This window comes from Botrytis fragariae (genome assembly GCF_013461495.1).
Source record: "Botrytis fragariae strain BVB16 chromosome Unknown tig00000000, whole genome shotgun sequence".
NCBI classification, from domain to species: Eukaryota; Fungi; Ascomycota; class Leotiomycetes; order Helotiales; family Sclerotiniaceae; genus Botrytis; species Botrytis fragariae.
This window is the reverse complement of record NW_023500986.1, coordinates 336,425-351,268: the sequence shown is the minus strand read 5'-3', so window position 1 is coordinate 351,268 and position 14,844 is coordinate 336,425. Positions and strand designations below refer to the sequence as shown.

General features: G+C 42.1%; 5 protein-coding genes across 5 annotated transcripts; 3 read left to right on the top strand and 2 right to left on the bottom strand.

Moving 5' to 3' along the window:
* Positions 1-1,019: 1,019 nt before the first annotated feature.
* Bfra_006315 (putative gtp cyclohydrolase i protein) lies at positions 1,020-1,541 on the top strand (the record flags this gene model as incomplete). The annotated part of the gene is made up of 1 exon (XM_037336688.1): positions 1,020-1,541. The coding sequence occupies one exon, from the start codon at positions 1,020-1,022 to the stop codon at positions 1,539-1,541; it is 522 nt and encodes a 173-aa protein (XP_037198054.1).
* An 85-nt stretch (positions 1,542-1,626) lies between these two features.
* Positions 1,627-2,063, top strand: Bfra_006314 (putative gtp cyclohydrolase protein; the record flags this gene model as incomplete). Its single annotated transcript, XM_037336687.1, has 2 exons — positions 1,627-1,686; positions 1,752-2,063. 2 exons carry the CDS (start codon positions 1,627-1,629, stop codon positions 2,061-2,063), a joined length of 372 nt encoding a protein of 123 aa, XP_037198053.1.
* A 783-nt stretch (positions 2,064-2,846) lies between these two features.
* On the top strand, positions 2,847-6,314 carry Bfra_006313 (putative phosphoribosyl transferase domain protein; the record flags this gene model as incomplete). Its single annotated transcript, XM_037336686.1, has 1 exon — positions 2,847-6,314. The coding sequence occupies one exon, from the start codon at positions 2,847-2,849 to the stop codon at positions 6,312-6,314; it is 3,468 nt and encodes a 1,155-aa protein (XP_037198052.1).
* A 3,354-nt stretch (positions 6,315-9,668) lies between these two features.
* On the bottom strand, positions 9,669-10,589 carry Bfra_006312 (uncharacterized protein; the record flags this gene model as incomplete). Its single annotated transcript, XM_037336685.1, has 1 exon — positions 9,669-10,589. One exon carries the CDS (start codon positions 10,587-10,589, stop codon positions 9,669-9,671), a length of 921 nt encoding a protein of 306 aa, XP_037198051.1.
* Positions 10,590-11,052: 463 nt separating this feature from the next.
* Positions 11,053-13,855, bottom strand: Bfra_006311 (putative fungal specific transcription factor domain-containing protein; the record flags this gene model as incomplete). Its single annotated transcript, XM_037336684.1, is given in 6 exon segments — positions 11,053-12,090; positions 12,185-12,220; positions 12,350-12,556; positions 12,679-12,987; positions 13,002-13,173; positions 13,242-13,855. The coding sequence occupies 6 exon segments, from the start codon at positions 13,853-13,855 to the stop codon at positions 11,053-11,055; spliced, it is 2,376 nt and encodes a 791-aa protein (XP_037198050.1).
* Positions 13,856-14,844: the final 989 nt, after the last annotated feature.

Sequence of the window (14,844 nt, the reverse complement as noted above, 5' to 3'; positions counted from 1 at the left end):
GGAGAAAGGTCTTCCTCTGAGATCAAGAGCTGAGTGGGGATTGATCACGTGACTATCTATTCGTCTTCTACTAGACATGGGTTTGGGTATAACATTTGGTACACAATTATCAACTTTTATATAACCACACTGTTTTTATATCGTTACCTTTATTAAAATCACATTTCTTGAGTTATGTAATATTTAATAATATTAATCAAGTTCTATAAGTGAATACAATTATTAGCATTAGAATCTCACGAGTGTGAGCATCTGGCCCCAAGCCTAGATTAGTCATTCCCCTCTGCCCGACCTTGTAGGTTGAATCTCGCTTGGCTTTTGTTCCCCTCCAAATCCCCTCCAGGTCCCCTCCGCAAGACCTATAAAAGTCCCTTACAGGTTCACTCTTTGTACAGTAGTTTGTTATTCTCTAGTATTGATAATTGATTCATTTTACTATTATGTTGTGAGCCTGTCGTCATCACATCCGGGGACTCTCGCTTTCCCCAACTAGGAACTAGTCGATGTCACGGATCGGACTCAATCGCAATGCAATCGCTCACATGTACGTGACTAATATAAATAAGCGCTCTACGAGCGCTTCACTCTTTATTATTTAGTTGTAGATTCTAAGGATAAATTGTACCCTGCTCACAGTTCTTTTGAGACAAAGTGTCACAGTCGGCTGCCTGAAGAGCCGTCTATTAGGCTCAATATTACTTCATACTAATTTGAAAACTTGAAAATCGATGTATAATAATCCTCAAAAATCAAGTATTCTATGAATTAAGAGGATTTTACAAAAACACAAATTTTCTCATTTTGTTAAAATAATTAAGATATTGAAATGTTATAAAATTAAAATAGAATAGAATAAAATAAATTTTTTAATCTATTCAAAATGCGGGGATGTCCGAAGTGCGGGGGTAAAGACCTACTCTTTTTAGTTGAGCAGCTACTACATGTTCTTGTCAAGATCTCGACTTATCTATTACTTAGACTTCCCATTACAAAAGCTTCAAACAACATTCGATCAAATCATGTCTATCAATCCGGGGTTTTCCACTGAACCTCCTGGCGGACCAGGCGATCAATTAGTTTTGAAGAATGACGATAGCATTGGTGAAATTATCAATGGGCATAATCTCAACGATCTAGGCAAAATTGTCCTGAAGCTCCTCACTTCTCCAAAGTTTAGCCAGACTACGGATACAGAGTCCAGCCAGATCGTGGATGATCCAATCCCTCAAGCTTTGCCAAATGAGATTGCAGCTACAATCCGTACACTTTTGTGCCAGATCGGGGAAGATACAAATCGTGAAGGTCTTAAACAAACACCCGAAAGATACGCAAAAGCACTTCAGTTTTTCACAAAAGGATACAAGGAGAAAGTGAACGAAGTGGTTAATGGCGCCGTTTTTAATGAAGAAATGGAGGAAATGGTGGTTGTGAGCGACATTGATATTTTCAGTTTGTGCGAACATCATATGTTGCCATTCTTTGGAAAGGTATGTCTTGCCACCGCCTTCCGCTCCCCTAGGATCAAGTTTGTGTACATCTGAGAGCTGGTATACGGATTAGTGAGATTTTTTCCGAGTTTGAAGTATATAGCTCAATTTTCGGAACTGCATTGGATGGTCCTATAACATGCACCCGTTTATTGCGAATACAGTCATCTTCAATTCCGAAGCCGTTCTTCGAAAGCGTGTACTCATCAATCAAAATTTGGAGACTTGCTATTCGTACATAGACTAACCGTATATAAAATATAGGTACATATTGGATATATTCCGAATGGACGAGTGCTTGGATTATCAAAATTTGCGCGAATAGTCGAGATTTTCGCACGAAGATTGCAAGTGCAAGAGCGTTTAACGACGCAAATAGCAGATGCAATAGAAAAGTCATTAGAGCCACTAGGAGTTGCAGTCATTATAGAATGTAAACATATGTGCATGATGATGAGAGGGGTGGAAAAGACGGAATCTACGACATCAACTCAATGTATGAGAGGTGTGTTGAAAGATGGCGTGAAGGAACGAAGGAACTTTCATGCCCTACTCAAACTAAGGAAGCGGAGCTAGTTTTCTGGTAGGAATAGAACTGAGAGCAACTCGATGGACTGCTAATATTTACCGTACCTTCATACGTTTACGTGACAATAAAATGCGAGAAGAAACCCATGCCACAGTGACTGAAGATCGTTTGAAAGTGAATATATATAGAAACTCTCCGCTTGGGGCGATATCGTCTTCATGATTTTTTATTGAGTATTGCTGCTCGTGATAGGCGCCAAAACATAGAGCCTATTCATAACGAATAGAGAGTCGGTAGCGCAGTGTGCCTTTATGGAAATCTTTACCATTTTTGTTTGTATGCGTTTTTGATTAGCTACCACCCCAGCACTCAACCATGATTACAAAAGTAATAAAGTATGCAAGAACAGCACACAATGTCACCCACCAGATTAACCATTAGGGTACGGACTCAAAAAGGCATTCAAGCCTGCAGTTAATCAAAATATATGAGTCAAATATCCTCGTTCTTTTAACCCATCCATTCAAAAACGATTCCTCCCTCTGCTCCAAGCATCAAAGTATAACATTGACGGGCCATTTAAACCATCAAATATTGTTGGTTACCGCGTGATAACAAAATCTGTTTTGTTGAATCATTGGATGGGTAAAGAATTGATATTTTCACAAACAGACCGGTGGTTTCCATAAATGCGTCTTGTTTCCTTGGCACGTTGCAGGCGCGTAACTGTATAATCTCGCTTTTGGGCTTTTTTTGTTTGTGGAATTGATTATAACCATATCAATCTTTCATCAGCTCCCTTTACGCATAGCTCGATCAATTAAAGCAATATGGTTAGTTTAAATGAATTGAAAAAGGCTCTTGTGAGGGATGTCACGACGGAGATGTCGTCCCCGAATCAACAGTTATCTGATTCTCAGTACAACATCGGTTTCGACATATTGATGAATGGGTCAGAATGGAGCTCGTACGAAGACTTTATCATCCCCGAGTTATCTCAACAGCTAACTTCACTTCTCGCTACACGTTCCACTATTTCAGTGATTGAGATTGGACCCGGTTCAAAGAGCGTACTTGGTTATGTGCCCCTCCATCTTAGACGGAAGATTAGAAGATACGCTGCATTTGAGCCCAACATAATATCAGCTACAAGTTTAGAAGCCTGGATTTCTTCTTGCTCGGAGTCCAACTCGCCATTTCCTTATTTGGAAACTACACCCAATATCTGTAGAGCACCTTTTGTTCTCGATGATGAAGAGAAGAACAATATAGTCGAAACCGGTGCTAGTGATGACAGGCCAACTTTCGATCTCATTCTTTTTTGTCATAGTATGTATGGCATGAAGTCGAAAGAAATATTCATCAAAAAAGCGCTAGAAATGCTTGTTTCAAGCCCAGAAAGTGGAAAAGTAGTGATATTTCATCGCGACCAGTGCTTTGAGCTTGATGGACTGACTTCATATCGTACGGCTATTTTTCCAACAGGAACCGTCTCTATAGCAGACAAAGATGTGGCGTTGGATGCCTTTTCTCCCTTCGTCGCGGGTTTCATCAAGCAGGATGTGGAAGTGGACATGGCTTTACGAACCAAGTGGAGAGAAACATGTCGCGCCTTGGCTTGCCATGATGAGAAGCTACCAGGATATCTGCTTTTCAGCTCACCTCAGCGTATGTTATCTCTTACAAGACATGCGAACGCGTTAGTCGACCTCGTATTACAGGTGCCATTAGCGAAAGAAGACCGAATTATCAAAAGCTGGGAGGCTCGCTTGCATCGACCTACTTCGATCTTCAGGCCAACAACGGTGAAGCATGTCCAAAAATGCATTCAATGGGCTGTGAAGCACAAATTGAAACTTACCGTAATTGGTGGTGGCCATAGCGCACACTGTCTGTGGCCCGACGTTGTCTCACTCGATATGGAAGCCTTCGATCGAGTACATGTTACCACCTCGAGTGATGATGTAGATAATGCCAATTCTCGGCCCGGTTCCACCTCTTTAATCATAGCTGAGGCCGGATGCAAGACAGGAGATATCATTCAAGAAGCAATGAAGTTTGGTTTGACAGTGCCTTTGGGCTCCCGACCAAGTGTGGGGGCTGGCTTATGGCTACAAGGCGGCATTGGGCATCTATCTAGGCTTCATGGGCTGGCGTGCGACAATATTGTAGGTGCTGTCATAGTCAGTGTTATTTCCGGTCAGATCTTTCATGTCGGAGAAGTACCGATCCAAGATTTGCCCGCCGGTGCAACAAGACCCAAAAACGAAAAAGATTTATTATGGGCAATCAAAGGCGCTGGAACAAACTTTGGAGTTGTTATCAGCGTCACTTTCAAAGCTTATTGTGCTCCAACTTATTCCGTCTGGAACTGGATCTTCCCTGTTAAGGAAGAGACTGAAGTGCGGCTCAAGCTTGGTGATGTCAACTCCATCGCCAGAAATCTTCCTCTGAGTTTTTCCATAGATGCATATCTCTACTCGGATAGAAATCAGCTGCATCTCGGAGTGACCATGTTTCAAGCTTCGACAAACAAAAACTTCGAAATGCCTCCGCTTGTAAATGACATTTTGGGACCAGTTAAACAATGTAAGGAAGTGGATGGTGTCGGCTTATTTGAGACTGAAATGTACATGTCGACGATGCACGGCGGACACAGTGGGAAATCTTCTTCGTTTAAGCGATGCTTGTTCTTGAATAATATTGAAGATGTGCAAATCGTCGATATCTTGAGAGCGGCTATTCAAAACCGCCCCACACCATTCTGCTATCTTCATCTGCTGCAATGTGGTGGGGCAACTCGTGATAACACAACAGAAGCCTCTGCTTTTGGATGCCGGGATTGGGAATTTGCCTGTGTGATTACTGGCGTCTGGCCTCGCAACCAAATTGACACTGGACTGGTTCGAACCACTATTCAGTGGGTCTATGATATCGTCAAGAACTTGTTGCCATTTTGTAGCGGAGTCTATAGTGCCGACCTTGGACCAGACCCCAGGGACAACACACTGGCAGCTAAGGCATTCGGAGTAAATCTGCAACGTCTGGCCCAATTAAAACGTACCATGGACCCATACAAGATTATAGCTTATGCCTGCCCTTTGTTTGAGCCTCCAGTAGAACAGAAATTGATCATACTTGTCACAGGTGACAGCGCAGCCGGTAAAGACTTTTGCGCCGAGACCTGGGTTTCTGTGATAACAGCATGTACTAGTCGAATGCTCACAGCACGTTCAGTCAGTATCAGTGATGCCACTAAGCGAGAATATGCGACAGAGACTGGTGCAGATATAAATCGGCTTCTTTCGGATCGTTCTTACAAAGAGGAACACCGACCAGCTTTGACAAAATTCTACCAGAAACAGATGATCAATCGTCCTCAGTTACCAATGGAGCACTTTCAGAATGTTGTACGTGATTCTGGTAGCTTTGACGTGATTTTCATTACTGGCATGAGAGACGAGGCGCCACTTACAACTTTCTCGCACCTGGTACCAGAAAGCAGAGTTCTTGATATTCGGATCAACGCTAGTCAAATGGTTATTCGAGATCGCAAATGTGACCATCGTGACGGAATTAAAGCTAAAGATGACCGTGATGGTACGACTTTGTCGGCTTTACATTATCTACCCAGTCTTGTCTTCAATAATGAGATATCAGGCAGTGAGGCTGCAGAAACTTTTGCCAAGAAGCATATCCTGCCATTACTGCATGAGGACTTCACGCGACTCGCAAACATGGTACGAGCGGTACCCAATCATCCACGCCAAGGTGTGACTTTCCGTCACGTGCTTGACATTTGTCAACAACCAGGTGGATTAACCTTATGCACTGATCTGCTGCAAAGGCACTTCATTGGTGAATGGGCTGAAGTCGATACTTTAGTCTGTTGCGAATGCGGTGGGTTTGTTTTCGCATCAGCCTTAGGAGCGCGGACTGGTATAAGATTGGCATTGGTTCGAAAATCTGGCAAATTACCACCACCCACTATCTCAGTCGAAAAGTCGCAATCACATATTTCGTCTACGGAGTCTGGAGAATTACAACAAAACATGTTTGAGATGGATCCAGGTCTGATTAGCAAAAGTAAATCTGTGTTGGTTGTGGACGATGTACTTGCGACGGGAAGGACACTTGGTGCAGTGTTGAAGCTATTGATGAAAGCTGGCGTTCGGCGCAAGGATATCAGAGTTATGGTCGTTGCCGAATTCCCCATTCATAGTGGCAGAGAATCGTTACGCCAGGAAGGATTTGGGGAAGTCAGGATTCAAAGTCTTTTGACTTTTGGTGGTGTTTGACTGTGAAGATTGCTGACATTATGCGTTTCAATTCTATGGATGAAGAAGTGGTTGTGTTGAAAAATTGCGAACTGGAAGTACCTAATCTTGGAATGCGGGGTAAATTTTACGATCACGTGCTTATATTGTGACGGTCCTGAGATCGCCAACCGTCATGACTCTAGCAGTTACTGTTTATTGTACATAAGACAACGAATGAAGTATCGTTCCATATACGCAAAAGGACTTAAGAGACTTTGGTACACATTATACTCTTTACTCTGATCTTCTTTACTTCCCAGCGGGAGAAGCCATAGTGTAGCACGTATTAAGGATCATCTCGATACCTGGTCACGAAGGAGTCCCATTTCTTCTTCGCTCGGGTCAACTACACTATCCCTGATGGAAGTTGAGAGCGGTAACTGGGCCGTTATATAGTATTCGTAACAAAATTTGGCGAAGATTTCGTTGTAGTGCTCTTGCCCATTAATAGTGTGAAATTTAGCTCGGGTAAAAAGCCGAGCGGGGAAAATACGATCAAGCCCTCAAGCATGAAAGGTCAACCTGTCCAAGAACAGCACCAACTGTATCTGCAAGTGAGTGATTGAAAATACGGGAAATATACAATGTTACAACCTGTGATGCTAAGCATTCATCAAGTGAGCTCATCAACTTCAAATTCCCCACACTATTTTGATGAATATTGAGATTGACAACAGCCGATTCATGACAAGTAGCGACAATATTTAAGTCATGATGGCAACAAACATTTACAGCCTCTACATATAGATACTCACACACCACAAGACAACAAACTGCATCTCACATCTCAAATCACCCATCTAATTCCTTGGTTGGATCTGTCCTTATCGGTCTCTGCAAAATGTTGAAACAAAAATCAAGCAAGACGCGAGAAGTTTATATACCTCCTCGCGCAAGAATCTTCCCCGGAACTCCCTCCGATGCCTAAATCCTGTGCAAAATGATGCTCTTCCCTTGTATATCAGCCAACTATTGCAATCCTGGACTCTTCACAACTATCGTCTCTTGGAAAGATATTCTCGGCTATATAAACTCTTCTTACCCATCATCATATTCAAGATCCAAACCAAACCAGTCGTTGGCTACACCACTCAGGTCACTCCTGGAGACTGTCAGTCCGAAGTAGGACAGACCTTGAAGCAGACAAAGATACTATGCGATGGGACCGATTCCAGTTTTCTCACCTGCTTTGCTGAACATGATGGCGATATTAACTTTTCTATTGATGAAAAGAACTCCAAGACTGACAACGAAGAATAATCGACAGTAAGCCCGACCTATGAAAAATATACAAGAACTAACCATATAAATCGTTAGCCCAGCCCACATGCTTCCCCTCAATCCGTAGACTACACCATCGAAAATTCGGCATTCTCTCGCCTCTCCTTGCTGCTCGCTGATCCCTTGCTTTGGCAATTTCTCTAACATCTACTTCCTCTGTGTCCGTGGAATATATCAATTTATACCTAACCATGGGATTCATGAGTTCTTAAGCAGGAGGTGCAGAATTTCAAGCGAGTTCACTAGATATTCTCATGCCAAACTGATCTAGCTATAATTCACCTGCCTTGAAGTACTAATTTCTGAGATAAAGATATCCTGTCAATGACGTCTGTGTCCAATCTACTTTGGATATATATAAAGGGCCAAATATTCCAGCTCACGAAAAAGCAATTTTCGTGCCAGGTAGAAGAAAATGGAATGCAGGGTGAAATTGTCGTGAGTTATCCCAGGGAATGATCTGAAACTCTGAGTAATGCTTGCTTGTAATTAATTGTACTCTGTTCAATGCATAATGGATGGCATACATTGAGATAGATATGAACATGCCCTTGATCTTCGAGTAGTGTTGTCAAAACATCAATATCTATTTCTCCCAATGCAAATCCAACTATTGATAACAAACCCTACAAGTCTCTAACACCAATAACAGCGACAAAAAAACGATCATCCAAAAACCCGAGGTACTACACCCCTCCACAATAACACCAAAACCTATCATTCCAAATCTCCATTCCTCCCTCCCTTCCTCTCTCCCCTAAAGCCAGCCATCTACCTCAAACCCCAAAATCCCTCACTCTCAAGTACCCTTATCAAGAGGGTACCTCACCATTCCATATCCTCTCCTACGAACACCCACTACATTTTTAGATACCCCCATCCGCACCCAGCTTCAACAGAATCTACAAATCAAAACAAACATCTTCTAACTTGTAATCCCAATGAGACCTGTATCTACACACACTTCCAATATAACCTCACAATCGCACGCACCGAAACCGCTGATACGCGCAGACGAAAGCCTATAAATATTTCTTCCTCCGGATTGTAACCCTATTTGAAAGAACATACTTCCTCAGACCAGAGCGGCCATGCGAGCCAAGTATCGCATCTTCGCATATACTTTGACTAATTTCTCCATATTCTTAAAGTCAAGAATCTTTCAAATCCATCGAGGTAGTGAAATCCACACAATCATCACTCGCTGCGCAATAAAAACCACATAGCCATAACCATAACCATAACCACGATACAAACGCAAATGCATTATGCAAATACAGATAACAAAACCTCACAATTGTACTTCAACAATCAAAACCTTCCTGTTTCCATGAATAAATGGTGATACCTCCAACCCTCTCCTTTTCCTTTACTTCCATTGTCTTTACTTCCATTGCCTTTACTTCCATTACCATTGTCTTTACTTCCATTGTCTTTACTTCCATTGCCTTTACTTCCATTACCATTTCCTTTACTTCCCCGTAAATCCTCTCCCTCTCATCCTCCCACTCTTTCGTGCCACTTATTGCTTAATCTTGAATCCCGAATCCCGAGTCCCGGGATCGAGCAGGAAGGAAGAACATATGTACCTTAGCTAGATATATAGAGATGAATTGAGATTAATACATGGGAGTTAGAATCTAAAATTAGGTTTGGGAATAATGATGATAATGATTTTAGACTTGTTGGTGGTAATTGTTGATTGGTATTTTGGTATTTTGGTATTTTGGTATTTTGGTATTGTGATTTGATTTGATTTCACTTGATTCGATCGCTAGGAATGACGATGGATAATTGATCTGTATCTTTTGTGATATTGATAATGATAATGGCAGTTACAATGATAATGATAGATATCTGTAGATGTTCGTTCTTCTGTATACCTACATAATCTTCAAAAACAAATATCATGAAAGAAAAGATACATTCAAAAAGACATATTCAAAAAAAACTTTCATTTTCCCAACCTAACAAAAAAGCTACCTCAATCCTCCCTAAAACACTCACCATCCATCTCCATCTCCATCTCATCTCAATCCAAAACATCAAATCTCAACCCCTTATCTCCCCCTCCCCCTCCACAAAAACCACACAATTCCATCCTCCCATTTCAATCACAATTCCCTTCCCCATTCCTTCCCACCCCCTCCAACTCCTCACAGGCCTTCCAAATTCCCCTCTTTCCCCTCTCATTTCCATTCCTCTCCGTAAACTTCTCCCCCTAGAACTTCTAACCGGTTTTCCCCAACCTAGAATTCCTCTTCTCTCAACTACTACCCATGCATTCCTACTACTTCTTCTTCTTCTATTCCCTTCTCTTTCCCATTCGCGACTTCTGTTTCCCCCATGATAACCATTATTATCATTCCATTGCCTATCCCTCTCTCTTCCTGTCCTCCTATATCTCCTTCCTCTCCCTCTCCTCTCTTCTCTCACAACCGCTTTATCCGGTCTCCTAACTTCACTACCATCACCATCATCATATTCACATCTCATCTCCCATTCCTCTCTTCCCCCACCTCTCGCAGCACTTTTCCAAATTCTTCCTTGTCCTTCTCCACTATCTCTCCTTTCCCTATAAACCATTTCATCTCCATCCCCATCATACCTCGCAGTCCAAACCGCAGATCGTCTATTAAACCAGCACTTATATCCAAGCACCAACAACACCATGAACCCCAATATAGAACCCAATACAATCCCCACAATCGCACCACTGCTCAAATCCGTCGTCTCTGTTACATCAATTGGCATCGTTGTCGACCTGGGACTCAAAACAACAACATGACTTGTGGCCGATCTAATAGTAACAGCTTGATCTTTCGAAATTTTTGAAATAGTGTTTGAACCGAGAAGAATGGTAGCGGTAGAAGATCTATCTCTTCGAGTGATAGTCTGTGTTATATCCCTTGAAACACGAGGAAGAATTATCGCTTGAGGAACAATTCGAGTCAGTCGGGTTATAGGAGCCATTTTAATCCTGAGTAGTGAAAGATTTAGAGTTTCCCAAGAAAAGTGTTGAACGAATTCCGAGTTTCTACCAGTTGAGGTACATTTATCATATTTAATATGCAAGATCTACCGAAGGGTTTTATGACGATCGTGATGCTTTTCTGAATACGCCCGGTTTCTTTGAAGAAGTTGATAGCCTCATAACGAGGCATCTACGCGGTGTGAGTCTTAAGCCGCTTGAAGAAGGGTATGCACCGATTTATATCATTTATCACGGGTCAATTCCTTCAGATGATAAAATCCGAACCCATTAAATGGCTAAGTTGCATTGCAGTAGACTAATGCTGTCAGCATTATGTAGCATATATTTCATGTTGATTTGTCGAGATTTAAAGATGTATGTACGAGAAGGCTGAGAAGTCAAAGGTCACATGCAGCCGCTGAACGACTCGAAAACCCTGATTACTCTCTCATCATAGTACCTCTACCAGTTTTGATCATAGTTATTACCAGGTTGACCAGTATAAGCGGGAAGATCGCCGTCCAATAATGTTTGCCAATATTCCCAATCCATAGGAGTAATATCAGGCATTGAAGTATCTAGGAATGAATCTGAAGCGAGCCATGGTTGTTCTTGAGGCATTTGCATTGGCATTTGCATTGAAGGTCCTGGTTGCGATGGTTGTGGTGGTGGTATGTAATCAGGTGGCTTTTGTCTAACATAAGATTCGGCTGTAGCTGGCATTTGCCAGTGATTGACCGTTCTAAATGGATCCGAAATATCATCATGTTGCTCTATAGGTCTTTGAATTTGGTCGTGCTTTTGTCTTTGAGATCTCAGGATTGATATAAATCTTGGCGGGGTAACTTGATCTGGTGAACGGCAACCTTCTTCTCTTTTCTCCCAAGCTTTGAGTACCAAATTACCCAAGGCAAAGTATAAACTACTTTTAGTATCATTAAGCATTTCTGCACGGAACTCATATGCAAGTTCGACTTGTTGCCATGCTTTGTCAACTAATTCTCCCCTTTCCCTACGTCGAAGTTCGCTGAGCAAGTATATAAATGCATCCAATTGAAAATGCACATGAATATGCCACAGATACCTTTGGACAAGCTTTTCTGAATGGCCTAGACCATCATATTCAAGCATCTTCAATGATTCATTGAAAAGCATATCTCTTTCCTTCTGTGGCATACTCGCACCTTTATCAGGATATTGTCTTGGATGATGAGCCATTAGTCTCATCGTACAAATGACAGCTTTCGCAACATAAATCGACAATAAATGTAAGGGTATCGACGGGTCACAGTATTGTAAATACTTCTCCTGGAGTCTTGCCTCCAGTTCATCAATAGTTTTATCCTTTTCGGCAATGACATTTGAACCAGGAGGAATATCTGAAGGACCACCACCGTGATGGCCGCCACCTCTATGTCCACCACGACCACCTCCCCATGGCCATGGCCATGACCACGTCCCCATTACCAAAGCTATTAGCTTTTCGTATAGCTTGTGAAACTTCGTATCGAATACAACAGAAAAGCATTTCAGTTGCACCTGCACGCTCGGGTGGAGGTTCTATCATGTCGGGGGTAAGATCGCTATCGCTAACATTCAGTGGTAATTTCGTATCGAATTTTGCGAGCCACTACGTAATATCAAGTCAGTAGAGCTTGAAGATAGGTGGGGAACGACTCTGAGCTGAATGAAGAGATATTAATTTGTAGTGAGAAGACCTGCAAGGCCGAGAGCAGATGATTATCGAGTATATACTTACGGCGGGAAATCCAGCTCCACACAATTTCGCAGCGAAACCATCAAGGAAAACAATCTGCCACCAAACTCTTCTTCTCATTTCCGTGTCGAAAGGAGATAAATTATGAGACGATCCATCACGATGGATACCCAATCTTTGACCAATTCGAACGGCAGAACCTGTCAAAATCCAAAAGGCATGAGCATCATAATGCTTGCGAGCTGCAAGCTATTCATTTGAAGTCAGTTGAGAAGTACAGGGCCATTTGAGTATATCGGAGAGGGATGGTGGGGCCGTCGAGGTCGTTCGGTTCGAGTAAAAGGAGTCGAGGGGTAGTGATAATAACTTACAAGAAATAAACAATAAGCCTGCAAAGCAGTCAAATTGAGAGATTTGATATATTTGACGTTGATGAGAGCTTGTTGGGTGGCATGAGAATATCTCGTTAAAAGTATTGATCTTGGTTCATTGAATGTACTTTCACATTCATCGTCTTTGAGGGAGCCAATGGATAGGAGGTATATAACGAACATTAAGGCTTCTGTAGGTTTCGGAATATGATCCATATCTGATGTGGCTTCCAAAATCATCTCTTGGACTGTAGGAGCATGGAACAGTTTGACCAATGGATTTACATTAGTCAAAAAATTTGCCATAACCTGAAAATTGTAACAGGTTGTGGATGAAGGCTTCTGAGATTTCTTTTTGAGCTAATCAAGTTTCCAAGAAGAATTGTTGATTCCTCGGGAAAGAGAGCATTGTCATTGCTATCATCTTCTTCCGATGAGACTTGAAATGCTTCTTTTGGGTCTTGTAATTCATTGCTGAGATTCTCCCAGACAGTACTAGAACTAGTTAGCAATGCATTTGAATGACCTCGTCGAGTAACAGAAGTCCAACGAGAGCTACCCACTTTTCTATGTAACGAGAGTTGCCATGTTTAGAGTACAATCGACCTCTTCCAGCTTTAGAACCACGAGCACAGCCCATAGAATGACGCCCATGTAATTCATGGGAATTGTGATTACATCGATGTTTATGTGGACCATTTTGATTATCATCATTTTCGGTCCCGGTTGCTGTAGCAGTAACTGGATCTTTACCTTTATTGGTTATTGAAAGGTTTTGTGGATTAGGATTGGGCGTCTGTTCTTGGCGACTTGAAATTAATTCATCAGCATTTCCGTCTTCAGTGCCACTTGCATTTGCACTTCCAACACCACCAGTAACACCATCGTCCTCGATTCGAATTCCATTAACTCTCAATAAATGTTCATATTTCCTTAATCTTGCTGCAACATCCAATTCGCTAAGCTTCCGTCGCCTTCGACGTGGAGCAGCAGGCGTACTTGGGATACATTCAGCATGTGCTTTGACGCAATTTGAACATTGAGGTTTTTGCCGGTCGCAACGTACTTTTCTCTGTTGACAGAGAATGCAAGAATGACCACGAGTTATCTTTTGATGAACTAGTTGAGCTGGAGGTGTTGGCATAGTCGGACCAGGAGGTTGAGAAGTTGATTCCATAATAATATGAAGGTATACGATATCTGAAGATCAAAGTCCCCGTAGCCGTAACCCAGGAGAGGAAGATTGATGTGATGAAGGGGTCGTGAGTTGACGATGTTATTGAACAATTTGACTCGTATTGTATTCGTATGTACCTACCACATTCGTACATTCGTATCCAATGGCCGGAGATTCGGAACCGTCGGGAGTTTGGGTCCAAACTATAAATAAACCCTTTTCTTGCTGACTTTTTTTCCCTTTGTCTTTGGATAAATGCGTGATCGAACACTTCAGTGTGAATGAAGTCTTCCAAATCATACCAATACCCCTTTTGGGTAATATCCAGTGATATATATAGGAAGAAGCAAGAATGTTCTGAATCTGGTGGTACCCAGTATTGATAAAATGATTGTACAAGGCTGAGTATGTATGTATGTGTGTATGCATGTATGTATTGATGGTGGTGTGGTTCTGGGGATCAATTTCTTGAGGTGTCGGGTGTCGGGGTCGGAGGTTCGGCGTCTCTTCGGTCCCGACATTGTTCTTTCCTTAATTGTTCAACCTTTTTTGAAGCTTTCTTATTGGATGACAAGAGGAAGAAAGACTTGTGAGCCTTGTGAGCCTTGTGAGCCGTGTGAGCCTTGTGAGCCGTGTGAGCCTCGTGAGCCTTGTGAGCCTCGTGAACCTCGCTGTTGCTTCATTTGGTAGGATGTGGGTGTGAAAGTAAGAGGACAATATTTTTCGTCTGTTGAATGGTAGAAAAGCTACTGAATTTCCTTCTCTTCTGTCAAATCTATCGTACCCTTTGATCCCTCTACAAGCTGTGTACCTAGTATAGCTGTCCATTCAGGTTTTCATAACAATGCGACTCTTTTACCACTGACGTTGTCATTCTACTCCCCTCTAATCATAAGGCTGTATGAAATCTTGTTGTCTTCAAATTTGGGTGAGTAGTGAGTCTATCAGCCTTCTGCTCTCACTTTTTGTTCTTCCAATACTTTTCTCGC